Below are 27,929 nucleotides of genomic sequence, written 5' to 3' on the forward strand. Positions count from 1 at the left end.
TATTCTAGTCACCCCTTATTAGCAATAAGAATCAAATGACAAAAGAGACCAGCATGTCTCCATTTAGCTTGTAGCCATTTACACGTGTGTGTATTTATCATCCACTATTGGGTTTAATTAAATACTTGGAAGGAAAGTGAAGAGAAAAAAAGGGTAGGACTGAGAATCACTCCGCCGTTTTAGCCTTCAAATCATTTGGTTGATATCCTTAGAAAGGGGAAGAAAGTCCAGGATATGAGAATGACCTGACATAGCAGAATTAAAGCACTAACAAGCCATGAAATCAAATTATTGGCAAGAATTGCTTTCTAATTAAGCAACCAGGTTAGAATGAAAACCTGCAGCCACTGCGGCCCTCCAGGACTGGGATTGAGAAATATAGAAAATTCTAAAGGGTTCACAAACTTTCAAGCACAACTATAGGTTGTTCTGTAGCCAGTCGATGATACCAAAGCTATCTGATAAAATGGGAATGACTAACTGAATTTTGGTCTGAATTTTATTATTTGCTGTAAGGGAATCTGTGTCTGATGGATGTACTCTTTGTTGATTTTCTGCCATAATTCCTAGAGTTTTATGTCTTGTTCTTTCGAGCGTGAATTTTCATGTGTTTCTTAAGAGTGCTGCTGTCTGAGAAATGCTTGTCACATTCAGAACAGCTAAACGGTTTCTCACCGGTGTGAGTCCTTTGGTGAATACGAAAGCCACTGCTGTTTGAGAATCGTTTACCACATTCAGCACAGGCATATGGCTTCTCTCCAGTATGTGTTCGTGTGTGCTTTCGAAAACTGCTACTTGTTGAAAAACTTTTCCCACATTGAGGGCAGCAATATGGTTTCTCTCCAGTATGAATCCGTGTGTGTGTCCGCAAACTGCTGCCATCAGAGAATCGTTTGCCACATTCTAGACAGCTGTAAGGTTTTTCCCCAGTGTGAATTCTGATATGACATTTAAGATCGTCTGTTTTCAAAAATCTTTTCCCACATTCAGAACAGACATATGGCTTCTCTCCAGTATGAGTTAGCATGTGCCTCCTGAAAAAGCTACCATGAGAGCACCGTTTGCCACATTCAGGACAACAATAAGGTTTTTCTCCAGTATGGGTTCTAATATGACATTTCAGATTGTGTATTTTTAAGAATCTTTTTCCACATTCTGAACATACAAATGGCTTTTCCCCAGTATGAATTTGTGTGTGCTCCCGCAAAGTACTACTGGTGGAAAACCTTTTTCCACATTCAGAGCAGCAATATGGCTTCTCTCCGGTATGAATTTGCACATGCTTGCATAAACTACTACTGTCATAGAATCGTTTGCCACATTCCAGACAACAATGAGGTTTCTCTCCAGTGTGGATTCTTGTATGGATCTGGAGACTGTGGATTCGTGAGAATCTCTTACCACATTCTGAACAGCAATGTGGTTTCTCTCCAGTATGAACTCTCATGTGAATATTCAAACCACTTCTGTCTAAGAAACGCTTGCCACATTCAGAACAGCAATGTGGTTTCTCACCAGTGTGAATCTTCATATGGGTAAGAAGACTACGTTTTTGTGAAAATCGTTTGCCACATTCCAGGCAACAATGAGGTTTTTCTCCAGCATGATTTCTAACGTGTTTATACACTTGTGGGTGTTCAGTGTTGATGGCCTCTGTCTGTGAAAGTTTATTAAAAGGAAGAGGACTGCTCTGGAAGGAAGCTGTGGTCAAAGTCTCCAGTCCACCTGTGAATTTTGTTACCTGCTCGTTGTCCTGTTTGTGCTGCAGGGTGCAGTGAAGAGACGTCGGAGCAAATGAAGACACAGAGAAACTGTTCTCCTGTAAACCTAAAACAACACAAATAGTTCAGTTAAAATATTTTAAATAATTGAAATACTACAAGGTTCACTGGTGATGCATTGCCAAATAAAAGAGGGCCTGGGTGGGCAGCTGACCAACAGCAATGGCGCTCTGGAACATGAATATGAGTGTTCTTTTCTTTTATACTTATATCCTTTAGGAATCTAAACTGCGATTCAAACAACTAAACATACAAATATATTTCCTTACACTCGTGTGGTAAAGAATTTAGCACAGCTGCTTGATTGTTCAAGTGATCTGATGGGATTACAATCGGCACTCAAGTTGCCTTTCCATGTCTGTGTGGGTCTCAGGATACTCCATTTCTCCTCCCAAATCCCTCCCCAAAACACACAGGTTAGGTGACCCGGGGCCTCATTTATAAACCTTTCTGTAGATTTCATTGTGAAAACATGTGCACGCCAAGAAATTAGGAAAACATTTACAGCAAAAAATAAAAAATAAAATGTGGCATAGGCACGTTTCTACACAACTTACCCTTTATAAATCACAACCATCTTGTAAATGTACATTTGTGAAAACACCCCGATGCTAATCAACATCATACGATGTTGAAGACGTCTGTTGGCTGGTAGAGTGGCCTGACGCGTATAGACTCCGGTCCGTGCATTCAACAGCATCTGCCTGAACTCTGCAACTGAGTCTGCAAGATCATGAGCGGCATCATAGCGCCTCTCCTCTGTGATCTGGGGTCTGGTAAAGGCATAAGGGGCCAGCGTCCGAGTCGACAGCTGATATTACCGGCACATGTCATGATATGATTGGTGATACAACAAATAGTTCAGAACATATGAAAAACTGACATCTACCACATCGAGTTTGACTGAAAATAAATTAGTCACGGACTGACCTACATGTGAGACGTGACGTTTGTCAGCCTCGTCTTAGCATCGCACACCACATGTGAGTTAATGGAAATGTAACAGCGTAGTGTGAGCAAAAAGCACCTTCTGTGCCGCTAGATGCCCTTACTTCAATACGAGTGCAGGAAAGAGATCCGTTTATGTTAATAGAGCCGGACACTGCTGCAAATTGCCTTCTTGTGTTGGCAAAAATATGTTCAGCTTAATGTATGCACACCCACACCATATGAAATCTGGATGTAGAGTCCTGCCAGTCAGTTAATGTCTGCTGTGCTTGGAAGCCAAGATGGAGTGAAGATTGGCTGAGATAATCCTGACCTGCCAGCCCGTTCTCTGTGAAATGACAATAGGTAGCCATGCTGGAGGATATACCATTAAATGGATGGGAGGCCAGTGCAATGACGTCCACGGATTGGCCGGTGGGCCATTGAAACAACTTTGTGTCCAGCTGGTATGATATAACAGTGGGACCAGCGGAAGCCAAGAGTTGGGAGCTGTTCCATCCACTAAACGGCAGGTGGCAGTGATCCTCATATGGCAGTGGTTCTCAATCTGTGGGGCAGGCCCCCCTAGAGGGGGCGCAAAGTAACAAAAAGGGGGCACGAAGATGTGAAAAAAGAAAACAAGAATCGAAAATATAAAAAATACATCTATTGAAACCAAAACAAATTAACTTAAACTACATTCTGATACTAGAAAAATAAATATAGAGATAGATAAATGTCGATAAAAGTTAAGTAGGTATAACAAAATATGCATCTATGATATATCATTAATTAAAAAAGAACAAGTTGGTATTAGTGGGCTCCTTTCAAAAAACCTTAGGGGGGTGCGATTAAAACTATTATGAAAACTCGGGTCGCAAATACTTAAAGGTTGAGAAACGCTGTCATGTGGCAACCCAGTTGGGACACCCACATGGGTGTTTGGGAGATGACGTCCAGAAATGCAGTCCTGTCAGGGTCCCTACATACCGATATTGAGTGTTGTCGGGAGAGGGCCTCTCTACTGTCTTTATGGTTTGGACGTGCTTCCTAGAAGACATGGATTGGCACCCTAAGCATCCACAGGTCTGGCTTAAAGGGAGCCCACTGCTTCACATCAAGGAGACAGAGTCAGCAGAGGGTTTAGGGCTCAGTGGTGCCCCCTTGTGGTATCTATCGATATCTCTCTCTCTCTATATATCTATATAGAGAGAGAGAGAGAGCGAGAAAGAGATAGATAGATAGATAGATATAGATATATATAGATATAGATAGATAGATAGATAGATAGATAGATTCTATATATATATATATATATATATATATATATATATATATATATATATATATATATATATATATATATATATATATATATATATTTATTTATTTATTTAAATAGTCATATGAAAAAGTTTGGGAACCCCTCTCAGCCTGCATAATAATGGACTCTCCTTTCAACAATAAAGATACCAGTGGTCTGTCTTTCATTTCCTTGGAACATCTGACCACTGCAGTGTTTTCCGAACAAAGATTTTTAGTGATGCAGTATTTAGTTATGAAATGAAATCAAATATCAAAAACTGGCTGTGCACAAATGTGGGTCCCCTTGTCATTGTGCCGATTTAAATGGCTGGCACTGCTCAATGCTGATTACTTACAACACCAAACTGGTTGGATGAGCTCGTTGAGCCTTGAACTTCACAGACAGGAGTGTCCATCATGAGTGGTCAAAGGTATTTAAGGTGGTCAATTGCAAGTTGTGCTTCCTTCCCTTTGACTCTCCTCTGAAGAGTGACAGACAGCATGGGATCCTCAAAGCAACTCTCCAAAGATCTGAACACAAAGATTGTTGAGTCTCCTGGTTTAGGGGAGGGCTACAAAAAGCCATCTCAGAGGTTTAAACTGTCAGTTTCAGGTGTAAGGAATGGAATCAGGAAATGGAAGGCCACAGGCACAGTTGATGTTAAACCAACCCAGCAGGTCTGGCAGGCCAAGAAAAATACAGGAGCGGCATATGAGCAGGATTGTGAGAATGGTTACAGACAACCCACAGATCACCTCCAAAGACCTGCAAGAACATCTCACTGCAGATGGTGTATCTGTACATCGTTCTACAAGTCAGCGCAATTTGCACAAAGAACATCTGTATGGCAGGGTGATGAGAATGAAGCCCTTTCTGCACTCACGCCACAAAGAGAGTCGCTTGTGGTATGCAAACACTCATTTAGGCAAGTCAGATTCATTTGGGAACAAAGTGCTTCGGAAGGATGAGACAAAAATTGAGTTATTTGATGATAACAAAAAGTGCTTTGTATGGTGGAAGAAGAATACCGCAGTCCAAGAAAAACACCTGCGACCTCCCGTCAGATTTGGTGGAGGTGCCATCATGCGGTGGGGCTGTGTGGCCAGTTCAGGGACTGGGGCCCTTGTTAAAGTCGAGGGTCGGATGAATTCAACCCAATATCACCAAATTCTTCAGGATAATGTTCAGGCATCAGTCACAAAGTTGAAGTTACACAGGGGTTGGATAGTCCAAGAAGACAATGACCCGTTTGGGGAAGGGTGAGAGAATTGATGAAAATTCATGGCTAACACTAAAAGTGCCAGAGGGCTGGCTGAAATGTGGCTACCTAATAAAAATGCCATTAACAGACATTAGGACATGAACTCAGCATATTCAGCCTTGAAAAGAAGAACATGCAATTAACAAATAAGACTTTATGACCAACACCCACCCATTTCCACCTTCCCTCCCTTACTTGCTACATAGTGCCTTGGATTCCTGTAAGTCTAATCATGTTCCTCTGATGATGATTCCTGGTAGAGACTGTAAGCTTGTTTTTAGAAAATGTGATTAATTTTCTCCCTTCGTGGAGTTCCAGCTATAAATATATATATATATCAATATATATATATATATATATATATATATATATATATATATATATATATATATATATATATATATATTTATTGTCACGCACAAGTGCATAGGGAGCAGATTAAGGACCCGATGTGCACCGCGAAACCTCGATCCAAGAGTCAACGACGGGGTACTAATCTCTCTTTCTTTGTTCCCTCAGGAAAAACAAAGCGGCACCGCCATCAATACACCCGGACTTGCTAAAACTCAAGACACTTCCGAGTCCCCTCCTTTTTCCCCTTGGTTCCCATCTGATGACGTCACTACCATCCATCTACCACTGTGGCTCCTTCCCAGCATTCCATGTCCACTTCTGTTCCCACCCAATAAATTGTCCGACTGTCATTTGGGTTGGGTCTTTTGTTCAATGTAGAAACTGACCGTGAACTTTGAAAGTTTTTTTTTGCTACAGTATACGGGGACAGAAACCCCAACTCTTCAAACTTTCTCGTGTGCTTTCTTTACAATATAGATTTGTTTTGCACATCTCTGCCTTGACTGGAGCACAATTTAGGAAATACTGTACAAAGGTCTGTCACGAGCATCTGTCATTTTCATTCAATACAATGCAGTATTGGCCGATTGTATATCACAGCCTCATGTAGTTAAAGCCCTGCGCTGCACACTTAACATTTTTCTGCATTCATCAAAACCTTCCCAGTGTATTACTTATCAGGTCAGCTATTCTTAATTATCATGCACTCAAACAGCTGTCCTCTATTCAAATTCAGTCAGTCATGTATGCCACTCTAATTTCAATCTCTTGAAAGTGATAAGGTAAACATTTGGGATTTATAAATGCTATCACTTTCCCCTTCTTTTACATTTAATCCCATTACTTACTTAGTCCCAAATTCCTAGATGACTGGTGCTCTTCTTCTTTACTCCACTTTCCTTCATTGATTTTCTCCTCAAACTCGGAAAAATCAGATTTCAACCCCATAGCATGCTGGGTAGTCAGCTGACTTGCATTAATGAACCAGGGCTGTAAACTGGAATGCGATTCTTCAAAAGTCTCTTGCTTGAAAATACGCCCAGCTTCGTGTTTTTGTATTTCAAAACCATCTGATAGATCTTTGGAATCCTCAATTTTAATCTGAATAATCTCCCCCTCAGGCTCCTTCTCTTCAAAAAGTGAGATTCTTTCTTCACAGTCTTCCTGTTTCAGACACAAATCCTCTGGTGCACCCCACTCACAGTCCTCTTCTTTAATGAACCCCAGTCTTTCATGCACACCATCTTCTTTGGTTGAGGCCATGCTCTGTGTAAATCTCTTCTCTCCCCCAAGTGTCTGCCCTTTTCCTCTAAGACTCCCTTCTCACTTGGATAGCACTGGCCCGGAGGAGGCCATTAGACATCCTCACTTTATGGCTGCGTCAACTAGTAAGGAGGCCTCTTTATCACCTGTGAATATAAATGTGACAGAATTACTTCACAGAGTCATCACAAATAAGGAGCACATCTCAAGATTATCTTCTAGTTCTTATCTAACAGATTAAGTTTTTTTTTTGAACAATCCATGCCAGGCTAAGAAATGCTTTGGAGATTTTGAGGTAAAGCCTACTTGATAAGGTGACAAAGTCCCGCCGATCAAGTCAGGGCCAACAACTCGGAAAGGGGGGAAATTTCCAAACACATCCTTCTTCACGTTGAACTCTTTCATACTAATCAAGGCTGGACTAAATGTAAATGTGAAAGGGCCAGACGTGACCTGAACTAAGAGTTTTAAAGAGTGTGCTGTATTGATGTGCCACACCTCAGTTACAGTGAAACCAGCAAAATTACACTCTGAAGAAAACTCAATGCGCACAAACACATATTGGGTCGAGTTTGGCAGCCATTATAAATATCAAACTAAAGTGGGTCTGCCTGAATAGCTGGTGGTCCCGCTTTTGTTACAAAGGGAGGCTCTGCCAACCTGCTCATTGCTCCACTTCTTTTTTTTTTTTTAACAGCGTTAGAACAATCAGGACGAGAAGAGGCCATTCAGCCCAACAAAGTTCGCCAATGTTGAATTTCGAAAGTCCCTAAAGCCCTCCTGTCCACCCACACTACTTGGTCACTTATTCTAAGTGTCTCTGGCTTTCTATGTAAACAAAAACTTCCTAATGTTTGTGCGATATTTCCCCTTCACAAGTTTCCAACTGTGTCCCCGTGTTCTTGATGAACTCATTTTAAAGTCACCGTCTCGATCTGCTGGACTAATTCCCTTCATCATTTTAAACACTTCAGTCAGGTCTCCTCCAGCCTAGTCGCTCTTGTCTGGACCTTCTCTAGTGCTGCTATGTCCTTTTTGTAGCCTGGAGACCAAAACTGCCCACAGGACTCCAGATGAGGCCTCACCAGTGTGTTATAAAGCCTGAGCAGAACCTCCTGTGACTTGTACTGCATACGTCAAGGTGCCATATAACCTGACTTTCTGTGTCACAATAGTGTTGACTCCACTATGACTCCTAAATCCTTATCATAAGGTGTACTCTCAATTTTCAGACCTCCCATTGTTTATTCAAACCTCACATTTTTACTTCCTATGTGTAATTCTTTACATTTACTGACATTAAATTTCATCGTCCACAAATCTACCTGCTGTCCAAGTGCTTCTGCAATGATATAACCGATTCCAAATTATCTCCTAATCCACCAATCTTGGTATCATCTGCAAACTTCACCAGCTTGTTTTTTATATTCCTATCTAAATCATTTATATATATTAAAAACAGCAGCAGCCCTAGCACTGCCCCCTGCTGGTCACCACTCTTAACATCACCCAATTCTGATTTGGCTCCTCGCACCATCACCCTGTCCTTCCTGTGTCTGTGCCAATTCTGCACCCTTCAGCTCACATATCACCCTGAACTGACACTTGATGAGCTCATTTTAAAGTTGCAGTCTCAATCCACTGGACTAATTCCCTTCATCATTTTAAACACTTCACTCAGGTCTCCTCTTAATCTCCTTAAGGTTCAGCTCCTTCAATCTTTCCTCATAAGTCATCCCCTGTAGTCCTCTAATCAGCCTAGTCGCTCTTCTCTGGACCTTCTCTAGTGCTGCTATGTCCTTTTTGTAGCCTGGAGACCCAAATTGCACACAGGACTCCAGATGAGGCCTCACCAGTGTTTTATAAAGCCTGAGCAGAACCTCCTATGACTTGTACTGCACACGTCAAGGCGCTATATAACCTGACTTTCTGTGTCACAATAGTGTTGACTCCACTATGACTCCTAAATCCTTATCATAAGGTGTACTCTCAATTTTCAGACCTCCCATTGTTTATTCAAACCTCACATTTTTACTTCCTATGCATAATTCTTTACATTTACTGACATTAAATTTTATCGTCCACAAATCTACCTGCTGTCCAAGTGCTTCTGCAATGATATAACCGATTCCAAATTATCTTCTAATTCACCAATCTTGGTATCACCTGCAAACTTAACCAGCTTGTTTTTATATTCCTATCTAAATCATTTCTATATATTAAAAACAGCAGCAGCCCTAGCACTGCCCCCTGCTGGTCACCATTCTTAACATCACCCAGTTCTGATGAGGTTCCTCGCACCATCACCCTCTGCTTCCTGTGTCTGAGCCAATTCTGCACCCTTCAGCTCACATATCACCCTGAACTGCCACTTGATGAACTCATTTTAAAGTTGCAGTCTCAATCCACTGGACTAATTCCCTTCATCATTTTAAACACTTCACTCAGGTCTCCTCTTAATCTCCTTAAGGCTCAGCTCCTTCTGACATTCCTCTTTGTTCATCCCCTGTAGCCCTGGACTCAGCCTCCTCGCTCTTCTCTGGACCTTCTCTAGTGCTGCTTTGTCCTTTTTGTAGCCTGGAGACCCAAATTGCACACAGGACTCCAGATGAGGCCTCACCAGTGTGTTATAAAGCCTGAGCAGAACCTTCTGTGACTTGTACTGCACACATCAAGGCGCTATATAACCCGACTTTCTGTGTCACAATAGTGTTGACTCCACTATGACTCCTAAATCCTTATCATAAGGTGTACTCTCAATTTTCAGACCTCCCATTGTTTATTCAACCCTCACATTTTTACTTCCTATGTGTAATTCTTTACATTTACTGACATTAATTTTCATTGTCCACAAATCTGCCTGCTGTCCAAGTGCTTCTGCAATGATATCACCGATTCCAAATTATCTTCTAATCCACCAGTCTTGGTATCATCTGCAAACTTCACCAGCTTGTTACTTATATTCCTATTTCTATACTTAACATCACCCAGATCGGATGAGGTTTCCAACACCATCACCCTCTCCTTCCTGTGTCTGAGCCAATTCTCCACCCATCTACACACCACACCCTGAACTGCCACTTCTTTTAACTTGATGCCCACCTCTCATGTGGCACCTCATCAAATGCTTTCTGAAAGTCCAGATAAATAACCTCATCTGCTCCTCTTTGATCGTATCCTTTTGTTGTTTCCTCATAGAATTCCACTATGCTAGCAAAACACAACCTCCTGGACCTGTTGTCACTCCTCTCTTTCCTTTGTCCTTTCTTACACTCTTGCAGGTTGACCGTGTGCTCCAATGTGAATTCCCCCTTGGGATTAATAAAGTATCTATCTATCTATCTACCTCTCTGCTTCCAAACTCTATAGACTTGGGCACAGAGAGTGTTAATGGATTCCCTGAAAGCACAGAGGAGAGAAAAATGGAGCAGAGGAGGAGAAGGCGTGAAAAGCATCTGACACAATGGTGGATAAGGAGAACAGCAGGAGTTAAGATACTGAGAGGAGCACACAGAGTGTGACCCTGACAAAGAGAAACGAGATCCAAAATCAACACTGAGAAACGAATCTTGAAAAGAACGTTCTGCCTGTACCTTGGACATCTGGGGTCCTAACTAGATTCATTTGCAAGAAGTGGGAGTGGATTTTGACTTCTCCAAAAAGTGCATGCTTTGGTAACCAGGCCACCATCTTATATGAACTGCTAAAAATAAAATGAAAGGAACACTTTGAAAAGATCTCAGTGGGAACAAAGAAATCCTGCTGGCTCTCTCTACTGATCTGGACTGCTATGGTGATGTGTGAGGAACAAAAGGATGGAAATGAAAATGATCAACCGACAGAGAGGGGGCTGAATTCAAAGACACCACAAAGGGAAAAAATGATGGGGCAGGCAGACGAGTCCATCTTGCCAACTCCAAATCGTACTCAGTAGTTTGTATGCCATACCTGACAACATCCTAATGAGACGACGGATGGGGTCCTGGGGGGATCTCCTCCCAGATCTGGACCAGGGCATCACTGAGCTCCTGGATGGTCTGAGGTACTGGATAGACCGTAACAAAATGTCCCATCCAGAGGTGTTCTATTGGATTGAGGTCAGGCGAGTAAGCGTGGAGGGGTGTGACAGTCAATGGTATCAATTCCTTCATCCTCTCGCCACATGATGCCGGGCATTGTCGTGCACCAGGAGGAACCCAGGAGCCACTGCACCAGCATAGGGTCTGACAATGGGTGATCCAACGATTTCATCCCGATACCTAATGGCAGTCAAGATGCCGTTGTCTAGCCTGTAGAGGTCTGTGCGTCCCTCCATGGATATGCCTTCCTAGATATACCATCACTGATCCACCACAAAACCGCACATGCTGAACGGTTACAGGCAGCCTAACGTTATCCACGGCTTCTCCAGACCCTTTCACGTCTGTCACATGTGCTCAGGGTGAACCTGCTCTCATCTGTGAAAAGCACAGGACGCCTGCCAGTGGTGGACCTGGTATTCTGTAGCATATGCCAGTCGAGCTCCATGGTGCCCACTAGAGGACGTCAGGCCCTCAGGCCACCCTCATGAAGTGTGCTTCTGATTGTTTGGTCAGAGACATTCACACCAGTGGCCTGCCTGCTGGAGGTCATTTTGTAGGCTCTGCCAGTGCTCATCCTTTTCCTCCTTGCCCAAAGGAGCACATCGTGGTGGGTCCTGCTGATGCGTTAAGGACTTTCTACGAGGGGCCCTGTCCAGCTCTCCTGGAGTAACTGCCTGTCTGTCTCCTGGAATCTCCTCTATGCCCTTGAGACTGTGCTGGGAGAGACATAGCAAACCTTCTGACAGTGGCACCTGGTATTGATGTGCCTGCCATCCTGAAGAAGTTGGACTACCTGTGCCAGCTCTGTAGGGTCCAGGTATGGCCTCATGCTACCAGTAGTGACACTGACCATAGACAAATGCAAAACGAGCAACAAAACAGATGAGGAGGGAAAAATGTCAGTGGCCCCCCTGCACCTGTTAACCCATTCATTCCTGTTTTGGGGGTCATCTCATTGTGGTCCCTCTAGTGCACTAAAGCAGCTGAAACTGATGAACAAGCCCCTCTGCTATTTAATTGAGCAGATCAATAGGTCACAAGTGTCACTGACTTGATGCTATCCTCTCATTCAAAAGGGGTCCTTTCATTTTGTTCAGCAGTACAGTACTTTGATGTTCCCACACATTCCAGAGGGCATATCTTGGATCTGGTTATTACAAACTCTGTACCCATTAGCAACCTTTTTGTGTATGATCTGGGGGTGTCTGACCACAAGGTCATTTCGATGGAGCCGTCACTCCCTGGTTCCCCCACAAAAGCAAAGCGACAAATATGTTACAGAAATTTGAAAAAGATCAACCCAGATACTCTGAGCAAAGATCTTCAGAATCTCTCCTCTGTTGAATGTTCCTCAGTCACTGAGTCAACCAATCCCTCAGTAGTCTACTTGACTTCCATGCCCCTGTCAGATACAGAACTGTCTGCTTCTCACGTTCAGCCCCCTGGTATACATGTGAGCTGCGGAAGATGAAGACAACTGGGCGTGTTCTTGAGCGACGTCTACAGGCCTCAGGACTCACTGTTCATAAGCAAGTTTACAGAGAACATCGCATTGAGAGCTACAAGATCACAGTTTTATTCGAATATCATTAACAATAGCTCTGGAAATTCAAAGCAACTATTCTCTACCATTAATCGCCTATTGAAACCACAATTTCAATCTCATCTGGAAGCTACAGAGGAGAAATGCAATAACATCATTACTTTCTTTAGGAAAAAAGTGGATACCATCCGCTCGTCTCTGTCGAGTTCCCCTGCACTACCTGTCTTGATGAATGACCCACAGCCAGGGATTTCCAAGGTTTCTCTAAAGTTACACAGCAAGAGGTTGAGGTCATTGTCAGAAAGATGAAACCATCAAATTGTGCTCTGGACCCTTTTCCTACAGTTTTGGCTAAATCCAACCCCTGATTACCAGGATAATAAATCACTCTCTCCAGACTGGATATGTTTCCCGCTACATTGAAATCTGCTACCATCAGACCACTTTTAAAAAAAAAAAAAATCCACCTTGGATCCAGAAGTACTTGCAAACTACAGGCCCATTTCTAACCTCCCGTTCCTTTCAAAAGTACTGGAAAAAGTAATCGCTGCACAGCTTCAGTCTCATCTAAAACAAAATAATTTGTTGGAGAAATTCCAGTCTGGTTTCCGCCCCTGCCACAGCGTGGAAACAGCTCTGGTTAGAGTCACGGATGACTTGCTGATGTCGGCTGATGCTGGTTTTCCATCGCTTTTCATCCTGTTGGACTGGTCATCGGCCTTTGGTACTGTTGATCACAACATTCTTGTTTTGATTTGGGAGAATGGTTCAAGGGGTTCTTTAGAATAAGTGGGCAAAAATCAGAGAGAAGAGGTCCGATACTTCAATAAAATGTACTTATTCAATTGTAACATTTAAATACATATAATGCAGTAGCGACAGATTATAGAAACAAGTATATGCTTACAGTAATATATTAAAAGACACAAACTTATGCTTACAGCAATATCAAAAGACCCAGAGCAATCATCCTAGACCAGTAGACTGAGGGAGCCCGCATGTCAGTCTCGTCAGAGGATCAACTCGTTAGCCTAGTCAAAGGTACCGGGCGGTGCGCGCATTCCCCACGGTTGAGCTTCCAAAGAAACTGAGGGCGGAACCTTCCCTTTGTTTTGATTTGGGAAAATGGTTCAAGGGATTAGAACATAAGTAGGCAAAGAATCAGAGAGAAGAGGTCCAATACTTCTATTTTATTTACTTAGTCAACTATAATAATCAAACACATATAATGCAGACATACAAAACAAAACAATACTTACAGACATATAAAAAGACACAGAGCCATCATCCCAGACCAGTAGACTGAGGGGGCCCGCTTGTCAGAGGACCAACTCATTTGCCTTTCAAATACCGGGCGGTGCGCGCTGTCCCCACGGTTGAGCCTCCAAAGAAACTGAGGGCGAAACCTTCCCTTATATACTAATTGAGCGTCCTTGCCCAAAGCGGCTTACGTGCAAGCAGTGTATACAGAAGTGATCAGTTTCAGCACACACACCTTTCCACGGGACGCGGTGTTGTTTTGCACTTGGTCCTGATGATGACGACACCTGGTACCAAAAGGCACACAAAAAATAAGAATTGCGTAGTGAAGCCCCTCAAAGTGAAAAACAAGTCAGCATAACCTTGGCTGTATCTTTAGAACATTCCCGGCTGTTTCTCCCAAAACATTAGTAATGCAGCTGGGTTTCGCGCTGAAGCGACCAACGCCCATCTGCTCTCTTGATCCCACCCTCTCTTTAGAAAAATCCTTCCATTACACCCTTATATACTAATTAGGTGTCCTTGCCCCAAAAGCGGCTTACGTGCAAGCAATATATACAGAAGTGATCAGTTTCAGTACACACCCTTCCACGGGACACGGTATTGTTTTTCTTCTACTTGGCCCTGACTGAGGCAAGTGCCTAGTACTAGAAGACACAGTAATATGCTTACATGTGAAAAAAGCCTCTCGAAGTGAAAACAACTCCTTACATAGCCTTGGCTGTATCTTTAGAACATTCCCGGCTGTTTTTCCCAAAACATTAGTCTTTGCGCTGGAGCGACCAACGCCCATCTGCACTCCTGATTCCCTTCCTCTCTTTATTTCACCTTTGCTTTTTACAGAGAAAAATCCTTCCATTACAATTCTGCTTCACAGATTACGACACACTGTTGGACTCTCTGACTCTGTTTACAACTGGTTTTCATCTTATCTTACTGTTGCCCTGGGAGAGGCTAAATCCGCTATAGACAATGTCACCTGTGGTGTTCCTCAGGGCTCTGTGCTCGGTCCCATCTTGTTTATATTGTATATGCTTCCCTTGGGCTGTATCATCAGCCAGCATGGTATTTTATTTCATTGCTATGCAGACGATACTCAGCTGTACCTCAGGATAAATTCAACCTCCTTGTCTACTCTGCCATCATCCACTTTGACCATCTGTTTGGAGGAGATAAAGTCATGGATGAAGCAAAATTTCCTGCAGCTGAACAGCTCTAAGACTGAAGCTATTTTAGTAGGCACCCCACACCAGGTTAGGTCATCTAACATCACCAGTATTACCTTTTCTGGTCAGGATATCCCATTGTCATCATCCGTTATAAACCTTGGGGTTAAAATGGACTCTCATTTGACGTATGAGGCTCATGTCAAACATCTGTGTAAAACGTCTTATTTTCACCTCAGGAATAGAGCAAAACTGCGTCCAGTACTCACGTTTGCTGATGCAGAAAAGTTAGTCCATGTGTTTGTCTCCTCCAGGCTGGACTTCTGCAATGCACTTCTCATTGGGACTACTGGAAAAACCCTTCAAAAGCTGCAGTATATTCAGAACAGTGCTGCTAGGATCCTGATGAGAGGGCGTAAATAAGATCATATTACGCCCATTCTTAAATCTCTTCACTGGCTCTCTGTTTCATTTAGAATTGATTACAAGGTTGCCCCTTCTTACCCACCAGTGTATTTATGGGGATGCCCCTCCCTACCTCAAAGAACTTATTTCCTTACATTCGTCCACACACAACCTTCGCTCTGCATCAGTACATCTTTTGAAAACTCCTAAGACTAGACTTCATACCATGGGAGATCGAGCTTTTTGCTCGGCTGCACCCAGACTGTGGAATGCTCTCCCCGAGTATCTGAGGACAACACAGACTGTTGATGTTTTTAAATCTGGTCTTAAAACTTATCTTTTTTATCAGAGCTTTCGGGTCGAATTAATTTTGTAGCACTTTGAGATTTGTTTCAAATATAAAGTGCATTATAAATAAAATGTATTAATGTATTACTTGTGGGCTGAAGACTCCCTATATGAAGGCTTCATCTTGTGTACTTAATTGATATTTTCCTCTTTTACTCCTCCAACAGCCACCCCACTAGATCACCAATACAAGTTAATCAAACGCCTGAAGGGGACAACACAAGAGGCTGGCACCCCAGCTCACTGCACCTGCTGCTTGAGGTGTCCACCGCATGGCCAAAAGTATGTGGACTCCCCGCAAATAACTGACTTCAGGCGTTTTATTATTAGCAGGTGCATCATATCGGTACACAGCCATGCAGTCTCCATTGTCAAGCTGAAGAGCTCAGCGACTCAATGTGGCACCGTCACAGGATGTTAATACAGTCATATGAAAACGATTGGGACCCCCTCTTCGTTCTTTGGATTTTTGTTTCTCATTGGCTGAGCTTTCAAAGAAGCAACTTCCTTTGAATATACGACATGCCTTATGGACACAGTAGGATTTCAGCAGTGACATGAAGTTTATTGGATTAACAGAAAATATCAATATGCATCATAACAAAATTAGACAGGTGCATAAATGTGGGCACCCCAACAGAGATATGACATCAATACTCAGTGGAGCCTCCTTTTGCCTCTCGACGCTGTCCTCCTATAGCCAGTGATGAGTGTCTGGATTCTGGATGGAGGTATTTCTGACCATTCTTCATACAAGATCTCTCCAGTTCAGTTCAATTGCATGGACAGCCTGCTTCAAATCATCCCATAGATTTTTGATGTTTGATCTTCAAGTCGGGGGACTGTGACGGCCATTCCAGAACATTGGACTTCTCCCTCTGCATGAATGACTTTGTAGATTTTCAAAACTGTGTTTCGGGTCCTTGTCTTGTTGGAATATCCAACCCCTGAGTAACTTCAACTTTGTGATTGATGCTTAAACATTATCTTGAAGAATTTGTTGATCCATCCATCCATCCTCTTCCGCTTATCCGAGGTCGGGTCGCGGGGGCAGCAGCTTAAGCAGAGAGGCCCAGACTTCCCTCTCCCCGCCAATTCTTCCAGCTCTTCCGGAGAATCCCAATGCTCCCAGGCCAGCCAGGAGACATAGTCCCTCCAGCGTGTCCTGGGTCTTCCCCGGGGCCTCCTCCCGGTTGGACGCGTGCCCGGAACACCTCACCAGGGAGGCGTCCAGGAGGCATCCTGATCAGATGTCCGAGCCACCTCATCTGATGATGATGCTCGATGGCGAGCGCCTGGTGGCCGGGCACAGCACAAAGAGGTAACGTGGGTCCTCCTCCACATGGGCTCGCCACCTATGGGAGGGGCCAAGGAGGTTGGGTGCAGTGTGAGTTGGGTGGTGGCCGAAGGCGGGGGACCTTGGCGGTCTGATCCTCGGCTACAGAAACTGGCTCTTGGGACATGGAATTTGTTGATATTGGGTTGAATTCCTCCGACCCTCGACTTTAACAAGGGCCCCAGTCCCTGAACTGGCCACAAAGCCCCACAGCATGATGGGACCTCCACCAAATTTGACAAGAGGTAGCAGGTGTTTTTCTTGGGATGCAGTGTTCTTCTTCTGCCATGCAAAGTGCTTTTTGTTCTGACCAAATAACTCCATTTCTGTCTCATCGGTCCAAAGCACTTTGTTCCCAAATGAATCTGGCTCGTCTAAATGAGCATTGAATACAACAAGTGACTCTGTTTGTTTGCTTCTTTCTCATCACCCTGCCATACAGATGTTCTGAATTGTAGAACGATGTACAGATACACCATCTGCAGCGAGATGTTCTTGCAGGTCTTTGGAGGTGATCTGTGGGTTGTCTGTCACCATTCTCACAATCCTGCTCATATGCCGCTCCTGTATTTTTCTTGGCCTGCCAGACCTGCTGGTGTAACAGCAACTGTGCCTGTGGCCTTCCATTTCCTGATTCCATTCCTTACACTTGAAACTGACAGTTTAAACGTCTGAGGTAGCTTTTGTAGCCTTCCCCTAAACCAGAAGACTCAACAATCTTTGTTTTCAGATCTTTGGAGAGTTGCTTTGAGGATCCCATGCTGTCTGTCACTCTTCAGAGGAGAGTCAAAGAGAAGGAAGCACAACTTGCAGTGGACCACCTTAAATACCTTTGACCACTCATGATTGGACACCCCTGTCTGTGAAGTTCAAGGCTCAACGAGCTCATCCAACCAAGTAATCAGCATTGAGCAGTGACAGCCATTCAAATCAGCACAATGACAAGGGGACCCACATTTGTGCACAGCCAGTTTTTCACATTTGATTTCATTTCATAACTAAATACTGCGTCACTAAAAATCTTTGTTCTGAAAACACCGCAGTGCTCAGATGTTAATGAAAGACAGACCACTGGTATCTTTGTTGTTGACAGGAGAGTCAATTATTATGCAGGCTGAGCGGGGATCCCAAACTTGTTCATATGACTGTATGTGACATTTCTGCTTGGCTGAATCTGCCCCGGGCAACTCTAAGAGCAGCTATTGTGAAGTGGAGGTGCGGAGGGGCAACAGAAATTCAGCCACAAGCTCACAAACTGAAAGAGCAGGGCGGCCGAGTGCCGACGTGTGTACAAATGGCCTGTTCTCTGCTGCATCACTCACACCAAGAGGCCCAAACAGCTTCTGGAAGCATCATGAGCTTTATGAAACGGGTTTGCTTGGCCACGGAGCGGCACACAAGCCTAAGATCACCGGCTGCAGTGGTGTAAATCACACGGTCCGCCATAAGGGTCTAAAGCAGTGGAAATGTGGAGTGACGAATCGCACTTCACTATCTGGCAGTCTGATGGATGACTTTGGGTTTGTTAAACAGCCAGGCTGTGAAGCGATGTGGAGGTGAGATAATGGCAGGGTTTGGACTAGATCCCTTGATTCTACCGTTAATGCTACAGCAAACAAAGACATTTTAGGCCAGGGGTCGCCAACTCCAGTCCTGGAGGACCACCGCGGGTACGGGTTTTCATTCTAACCCTTTCTTTTAATTGAGTGCCCGGTTTGCTCTGTTAATTAACTTCTTGTGAATTGACTTGCTCTTTTAAGACTTGTTCCCCAGAATTTCTCCATCGTTCCTCTGAATTGCTTCACTTTTTCCTTAAATGGCACCCAAACAGAAATGAAAACGTGAAGTGAGGGAGAAGACAGAAGACCACGCAAGTCAGGGCCTAAAACTCCAACCAGTTGCTTAATGAGGTGTCGATTCTCGTCATTAATTAAACCCGTTCTCTAATTCCATGGCTTGTTGCTGCTCTAGTGGTGCAAATTATCGTTTGGCTGCTAATTAAGGAAAAAGAAACAATCAAGGGGTCGGAGTCTTCCCGAGCAAATCAATTAAAATGAATTCAAAAGACGTTAATTAGGAGCAAAAAACAGGTCACTGATTAAGAAAAGGGTTAGAATGAAAAGCTGCAGCCGTGGTGGTCATCCAGGACTGGAGTTGGGGACCCCTGTTATAGACAAGTGTGCTCTCCAGTTTGGGGAATGGCCTATTGCACAGGTGTCGAACTTCAGGCCTGGAGGGCCACAGCGGCTACAGGTTTTCATTCTAACCCTTTTCTTAATCAGTGACCTGTTTTCACTGCTAGTTCACATTTTAATAGCCCTGTTGGAAGGATTCAGTCCTCTGAACTGATTTGTTTCCTCATTCAAATGCAGCCAAACAGAAATGAGACGTGAAACGAGCCAACAGATCACCAGCTAAACTGGGGCTTCAAACTCCAACCAGTTTCATAATGGGAAGCCCATTCTTGCTGTTAATTAAACTCGCTCTTTAATTCCACGGCTTGTTGCTGCTCTCGTTCTGCCACAGCTGACATTTCCAAAACTGATGATTTTCTGTTTCTCATAAGAACATCGTCAAAAGTGTTTTGGGCAGTTGAGAGATCAACCTTACTGAGACCTTCACCTGTCTTTATTTTCAGATATTGTGTGATGTGGCGGCTTGTTTTGTGTCTCATTATTGTTTGGCTGCTTATTAAGGAAAAAGAAACAACTAAAGGGCCTGAGTCACGTTAATTAAAAAGAAGTAGCAGCAAAAAGTGGTCACTAATTAAGAAGATGGTTAGAATGAAAAGCTGCAGCCACTGCGGCCCTTCAGGACGGGAGTTTGACACCCCTGGCCTATTGTGTTCCAGCACGATTGTATCCCCCCCTGTGGTCCCATAAAGACATGGAGGAACTGGAGTGGTCTGCACAAAGTCCTGACCTCCACCCTTTTTTTTTTTACACATTTGGGATGAACTGGAACGCCAATTTGAGAAGAAGCTGGTTTTCTCATCCAACGTCACAAATGACCTACTGGCCAAATGGGCACAAAGTCCCATAGAAACATTCCAAAACCTTGTAGAAAGAAGAGTGAAGGCTGTTGTCTTCCATATTAATGTCCACAGTTTTTGAATGAGATGTCCTGCAAGGCCACATAGGTGCGACAGCCAGGTGTCCACCAACATTTGGGTGTATTTCATTTCTGCTTACGATATTACACGCTTTCCTGTTTTAAGGACATCTGCATACTGTTAAATAACAAGACTGGTTAAACAAAGCAGGGAGAAGTGATTACGAATACTTACCAGGCAGGTTTAAACCTGTTCAAACCTGCACGTCAGACGACGACACGCTCTGCCGTTGGGTTGATTGAAAGTCACCCTTGAATGCGGTTGCGTTTCCCTTGAAAAAGTGGAGCAAAGGTGTCAACTTGAAATCTTTTAGTCAAATTGAACGAAACACCAATGGAGTCGTTTTTCCTGAGGCTTACAGCAAAGACTGTGCGTCAATGGACGCGGTAAAGAAGTAAACGTCAGATGTCCTGAAACACCTGACAGAAACGGATCTGCTCCACACGTCTTCAACCAGTGGGAACCAAGACAGCATTGAAGCCTAAATGGAGAATTGCGGGGTATATTGAAGGGGGGCAAGCATTAGAATTGTTAGATAAACAAAAGGGAGTTATTGCGTCAATCTCGTCATTTCATAGACAGACCTCAGTATAATGCAAAAACCACCTGCTGTGACGGTCTGTCTGGTGTGGTGTCCTCAAACCACTTGACTCCTGCTACACCGATTTGTTAAAATCACGCTGGAAATGTTTGATCTGAAGTGAACACGCGAGGCATCGCCACGGAACGGCCCATGTGCTTCCAGCGTTTGCCTCTAAAAACTGATCCTCATATCCTCTTCATTGCTTCTTATCATCGTGGATGGTTGTAAACTCTTCCTTTATATTCCTACATGTAAGTGTTGTGGTGAGTGACTAGGGGTTGTACCCAACCGGGACACCCAGGAGGACTGGTGGAGGGCTTGGACCTCCTCCAGACCACGAGGGGGGGGTGGGGGGTGACTGCCCTGGTGGCTTTGGGAACCAAGGGAACAGAGCTTAGAAGCTCAACCCTATAGGGGCCGTGGTCAACGCCAGGGGGCTCCCCAATGCCTGAGGAGCCCTGACCCTCAGCACTTCCGCCACACCTGGAAGTGCTGGGGCGGAAGAAGACCAGGGACACCCCGAGTGCTTCCGGGTGCACAGCCGGTACTTCCACCATGGAAGATTATCGGGAGGCACCTGGAGCTCGTCCGGGTGGGGATAAAAGGGGCCACCCCCCTCCATTCGATGGCTGGAGTCGGGAGGAGAGGAGAAGGACAGAGCTTGGGAGGAGAGGAAAACGGGCGGCCTGAAGAGAAGAGCGAGGCATTGAGTGAGAGGCCTGGACGTTGGGGGAGTTTGGGGTCGTGTGCTTCACTGTATATAAAATATGTATAAGAAACGTGTGTGGGTGTGTGAACCACCGGCGTGCGCCTGTCTGTGCCCGGGCATCTCTCACAGTGTACACAAAATGTGGCATTGCTCAGGACTTGGTTTATTGTTTCTTGTTATAACTTCAGGACTTTGATCTTCATGTATTTAACTAGCATGGGAAAGGCGCTATATAAATAAAATGTATTATTACTATTAGGTGTTTAATGTTTGAAATTAGTTTATATAAAATACATGTGTGAATATCTGTCAAGATCTTTGAGCATGAGAAACATGATTTATATAAATAAATAATAATAATAATAAAACACATTCTATTATTATTATTATTATTATAAGGTGTTTAATGTTTGATTTTAGTTTATATCCTGTGTTCATAATGTCATCCTTGCTTTATTCCTAAAATAAGTGTGTGAATATCTGTGCAGCTCTTTGAGAAATGAGAAACATGATTTAATATATTACTATTATTATTATTATTATAGGTGTTTAATTTTTGATATTAGTTTATAGCCTGTGTTATTAATTACATCCTTGCTTTATTAATAAAATACATGTGTGAATATTTGTGAGGTTCTTTCAGCATGTGAAACATGATTTATATAAATAGAATGTGTTGTTGTTATTATTATTATTATTATTATTATTATTATTAGTTGTTTAATGTTTGATTTTAGTTTATATCCTAAATTATTAATGTTATTCTTGCTGTATATCTAAAATACATGTGTGAATATTTGTGAAGATCTTTGAGTATGAGAAACATGATATATATAAATACAATGTGTTATTATTATTATTATTATTATTATTATTATTACTATTATTATTATTAAATGTTTGATTTTATTTTATATCCTGAGTTATTAATGTTATTCTTGCTGTATATCTAAAATACATGTGTGAATATCTATGAAGATCTTTGAGTATGAGAAACATGATATATATATATATATAAATACAATGTGTTATTATTATTATTATTATTATTATTATTATAAGGGGTTTAATGTTTGATTTTAGTTTATATCCTGAGTTATTAATGTCATCCTTGCTTTATTCCTAAAATACATCTGTGAATATTTGTGCAGCTCTTTGAGCGTGAGAAACATGATTTATATAAATACAATGTATTGTAAGAGCCATTTTCCTAGTTCTAGAAGGTTCATGAATATTTTCCTAGATGACAATGTATAATCTATGGGAGGTTCTTATAACCCCCGTGAATAGAACTGAGTTGGTCTTTTCCTGCCATTTTCTCAGAGCTCTGAGTGAACGGTGTCCTCCAGTTCGTGTCCTGCCTTGCCTTGTGTAAGGTACAGAGGCATACGGTTTGTAACCGCGTTTGTGTTCGCACACGTGACCGTGCCTGCGCGCATGTCTATGTGCCAACCGGCCTACGGGCCTTTTTTGAGTGTGAAGTAACTCGTAAAACAGCACTTTTATTTAAGTGTTGAACCGTATGCTTAAGGCATACAGAAGAAGAAATTATAAACCTTAAAAGTATGGAAAGAAGAAGTAAAGAATGTCCAAGTATAGAAATGACTAAAGTTTCTCAGGAAAAGCTAAGTTTATAGAAGTTTTTTCCTTTTTTTTTTGCCTTTATTCTACGTGTGTAACTATTTTTCCTTTTATTCTTGTGTGGATTATTTGCTTTTAACTTTCACTTAATATTTTAAAACAAACTTTTGGACTGTGGGATTTCTTTGACACACATTTTACCCGTGCCTGACTTCGCCTTATGCATCAGCGGCTACATGCATTATTATTATTATTATTATTATTATTAAATGTTTGATTTTTATTTTATATCCTGTGTTACTATACTCCTAAAATACATGTGTGGATATTTGTGAAGCTCTTTGAGCATGGGAAAAATGATATCTACAGTATAAATAAAATGTATTATTATTATAACTATGAGGGCCGATCAGATATAAAGAGGAATTCCTGAGCTACACTTTATGTGTTGAATACAATGAATCGACTTCCATTTTATTTTTCCACGTCGTCTCCTCCCACTGCAGTCCTCTTGTTTAATCCCCGAAGAGTATTAGTCTCTTGCCTGCTTTGTCGGCTCATCCTCACATAGCGTTAATAACCGCCTCATTCGACTTGAATTTCTTTCCTCCTAAAAATTCCTTTAAGTGGACTGAAGAGATGGCAGCCCCCCTCTGGATGAATGACTTGCGCCAGTCATACTCTCTAGGCCGAGAGAGACAGACACTCATCCCCAAACTGATTTTTAAGTCTCAAATAAGGCCGAGATTCAATGACTTCTTCACATCCACCTCACATTCTTTATATAAGAACAGAGCAGGAAAATTCCTGTTTAGAACTAAACATCCCTCATATTATTATTATTATTATTATTGTTGTTGTTATTATTATTGTTAACCTCAATGTGTGAAATTAGGCATAGAATGCCTAGGAAATCAATAGATACCTCAATGATGAAATGAATAAAATTTTAAATGGTTCCTAGGCATTTCTATATAATGCCATGGTATGATTTACAATGCCAAGAGAAAGTACACGATATTACCAAAAGTATTAGGAAGCCCCCTCCAAATCATTGAATTCTGGTGTCCCAATCCCTTCCATGGCCACAGGTGTATCACATCGAGCCCCTCGGCATGCGGACTGCTGACTTCTACCAACATTTGTGACAGAACGGGTCGCTCTCAGGAGTTTAGTGAATTTAAGTTGGTACCGTGAGAGGATGCCACCTTCGTAGTAAGTCCATTCGTGAAATGTCCCCACTACTAAATATTCAACGGTCAGTGGTGTTAGAACAAACAGCAACTCGGCCACCAAGTGGTAGGACACAGCAGGCTGAGGTGGGCACAAGTCGGCAACTTTCTTTAGAGTCGATAGCTACAGACCTCCAAAAGCTCAAGACTAATGACTGGGTCTCCACGGCCGAGCAGCTGCAGCCAAGCCTGACATCACCAAGTGCAATGCAAAGCGTCGGATTGCAGAGGAGTAAAGCCCACCAGACGGCACTGGACTCGAGAGCAGGGCAGACGTGGAGTGACGAATCACGCAATCTAATGGGCGACTCTGGACTGGAGAATGGGACTCGCCTGAGCGCATTGTGCCAAGTTTGGTGGGGGGGGGGATTATGGTGTGGGCACCCTTAGCTTCTGTGAAAGGAACTCTTAATGCTTCAGCATACAAAGCCACTTTGGACAATTTCAGTTTGGGGAAGGCAACACTTGGACAGAGGCAGTGGTGCTGCTCTGCGCAAGAGAGGACAGAGCCGACTATATTTCCTTAGAAGGTTGGCGTCCTTCAACATCTGCACTAAGATGCTGCAGATGTTCTATCAGACGGTTGTGGCGCCCTCTTCTACGCGGTGGTGTGCTGGGGAGGCAGCATAAAGAAAAGCCACAAAGTGGTAGGCCACAGAGCGAGGACAGCGCATGCTGAGGTGAGTAGAATTCGCCAATTTTCTGCAGAGTCGATAGCTACAGACCTCCAAAAGCTCAAGAACAATGCAGCATTGAGAGCTTCATGGAATGACTGGGTCTCCACGGCCGAGCCTGACATCACCAAGTGCAATGCAAAGCGTCGGATTGCAGAGGAGTAAAGCCCACCAGACGGCACTGGACTCGAGAGCAGCAGTGCAGACGTGGAGTGACGATTCACGCAATCTAATGGACGAGTCTGGACTGGAGAACGGGACTCGCCTGACCGCATTGTGCCAAGTGGAAAGTTTGGTGGAGGAGGGATTATGGTGTGGGCACCCTTAGTAGCAGTGAAAGGAACTCTTAATGCTTCAGCCTACAAAGCCATTTTGAACAATTTCAGTTTGGGGATGGCAACACGACTGGGCACACACACACCAGTGGGCAAAGCAATGGCTGTAAAGAATTGGAGGAGCGGGTTTGGTGTGGAGGAACACAGAGCCCATGACCTCAACCCGACAGAACACCTCTGGGAGACGGCGAGCGAGCCAACGTCAGTGCCTGAGCTCACAAAGGCTCTCCTGGTCACCAACTCTCATCATCACACTTGTGGGAAGAAGAGCTGCCAAGGGTGGGCCGACTCCTTATTAAAGTCTATGGGATGGCATTAAAGTTCATGTGAGTGGAAAGGCAGGCGTCCCAATACTTTTGACAACAGAGTGTATACAAGGAAGACACACATTTCATATTTTTCCTACAAAGTAAGGAATGTCTAGGCTTTCTATACCATATCTGCTTTTCACATATTGCCATTGCCATTATTACTATTAATGTAGCTTACAATTACAATCTAAACAGTGTCAAGTTTTTCTATAATCAAGTGTGATTGAAAATGGACCATTTCCACAGTTTTCCGACATGCACGAAAGTATACTTACTAAATACAAAGTTCCCATTCTTGCTTTAAAACAAAAGCAGCTCCATTCTGACTCTGTGTGCTGTTTTACAATCAGGTCCACTTGTTTTGTTGGGATGGTTAGTATTTGCCAAGAAACTCCAACAGCCCATCTTCTAACTTTACTTTGTGTTTTGCTCCGTAGTTGTAAAGTGATGGTTGTGATGCACAGGGAGTCCCACTTCCCTCATCTATGAATACGAGTCATTAAATCATATTTTTCTCAGTGGCGTTTGCAGACATTATGGTAACCCTAACCCTAATTTAGACACATCTTTCTGCTTTTGAAGAAAGAAAGCTCAGTCTGTCATTTTCTAACCCGTTTTGTTCTGAACAGGGGGGGTCCACAGAAAGAAAATGTTAATAGAATAGTTAAGAGCCTACTCTTACGATGTTTGATTTTTTTTTTTTTAATTAAACGACCATATTTATTGAATTGATGTTAACATTTCGTTTGTTAGACACGAGAAGAAAACTTCCACACAAATTGATTTCTTCTCTGGTAAGAAAGGGCTCAGCCCAGTAAAAAAGAAAGCGCTAAAAAAAAAAGACCTGACGGCTTTTTTAAAGAAATTGTGAACATTTTAATCAATCCAGTGTTCAGACTGCTAGTAGCAGGCAGGGGGAAAGAGATTCTCCACAGCAGAGCTTAGTTTCCCCAACCAGGAGGAAAGAAATGGGGTCCCAATATATTAAAAAGAAGACCGCCTGCAGGCTTCTTAAAAGGACTGTGCAAAGTTTTATTCATCAAGTGTTCATTTTACAAGTGGCAGGAAAATCGGATTTTCACACCACATGTCTAAGTTTTGCCAGTAAGCTACTTCTCCATAGATTTTAAAAAGAGCTACAGAATGAAGGATGCCTACAAGCTATTACAAAGAAATCCAATACTTGTCACTCACAATAAACTCGAAAAGGTGCGAGGGAGCGATTCGGTGTGCCGCCGCCAAATCTAACCGCTCGATCCCCAAAAACTTAAGCGAACTACGCGGCGAGAATTGTGGATGCCGCGTCATTCCCGATTTTCACGGGTAATCTAAGTTTTTTTTTTTTACTACCCATGCAAACCGCCCGACCCCCGATTCTCACCAGTTGTCCTCACGGCTCGTTCTCTCCCAGTTTCTTTCTTTTTTCTTCTTCTTCTTCTTCTGCTTACCTCGTACTGGACGCATATGCCACGTGTGAGCGCGGTCACGTGAACCTCGTCGCATGTGGATGACGTACTTTTGCTTCGCCTCCTTTCAGCGACAGACCTGTTTCGGGCCACAAGAATCAAACGAAAGTGCGGAAGGTGCCCCAAAGCCAGACGTGGGTTTCGACTATGGGTGGGGATCCCCAGCGGTGAGGGACGAGGCGACGCGCTGACGTGTTTCTTGATCTTAGGAGGTGCCGGACGCCGCGCCTCGAAAAGAGTTGCACCTTCATGAGTTTACCTCAAGGTAGCAAACCCATATTGACCCAGTCCGTGTTTTGTGAACGGCAGGCGGTGGTGGAGTGCTGCTGTTGGGCAGCATTTGCAGCAACAGGACTTCGAGTGACAAGTAAAAAAAAAACGATCTGTCGTGTTATAATACTGGCCGCTTTACAGGTAAACCGGTTTATGATTTTTGCATAAACGGTAAACTCAGACCGCTTCTAAAAGCGCGTGGTTTTAAAACCGCTTTGGGCAAATTTCAAATCTTAAGTAATCACCAGAGCGCAAGACAGATACATCTCGGACAGATATTAATTTCCCCTTGGGATTAATAAATTATCTATCTATCTATCTATCTATCTATCTATCTATCTATCTATCTATCTATCTATCTAATTCCTTGCAGTATTTCAGCCTGTTCATAAGTGCCTGCGTGTCCGCCCGAATTGTGACTGAGCTAAACACGCATGCGCAGCAACTCCTCAGCCTCACACATTGAAACAAAAGTCCGGGTGCCCGTATGGGTTGATGTGGCTTTGTTTGCACTTATTATATGTAATTATCCAAGAGTCTGATGTTGGAACCATTATAGAAGGTTTCCGGTAAGCTTATTCATGATGGTGCACACTTAATTATCCAGTGCCTATTTTACCA

General features: G+C 43.2%; 1 protein-coding gene across 1 annotated transcript; it reads right to left on the reverse strand.

Moving 5' to 3' along the window:
* Nucleotides 1-352: 352 nt before the first annotated feature.
* Nucleotides 353-27,575, reverse strand: LOC120528204 (gastrula zinc finger protein XlCGF57.1-like). The gene is made up of 3 exons (XM_039752289.1): nt 26,951-27,575; nt 6,478-7,038; nt 353-1,827 (listed from the first exon to the last, which is right to left on the reverse strand). The coding sequence occupies exons 2-3, from the start codon at nt 6,890-6,892 to the stop codon at nt 575-577; spliced, it is 1,668 nt and encodes a 555-aa protein (XP_039608223.1). The 5' UTR covers nt 6,893-7,038; nt 26,951-27,575; the 3' UTR covers nt 353-574.
* Between the last annotated feature and the right edge of the window lie 354 nt (nt 27,576-27,929).

Source organism: Polypterus senegalus, chromosome 4, assembly GCF_016835505.1.
Source record: "Polypterus senegalus isolate Bchr_013 chromosome 4, ASM1683550v1, whole genome shotgun sequence".
Classification (NCBI taxonomy): Eukaryota; Metazoa; Chordata; class Cladistia; order Polypteriformes; family Polypteridae; genus Polypterus; species Polypterus senegalus.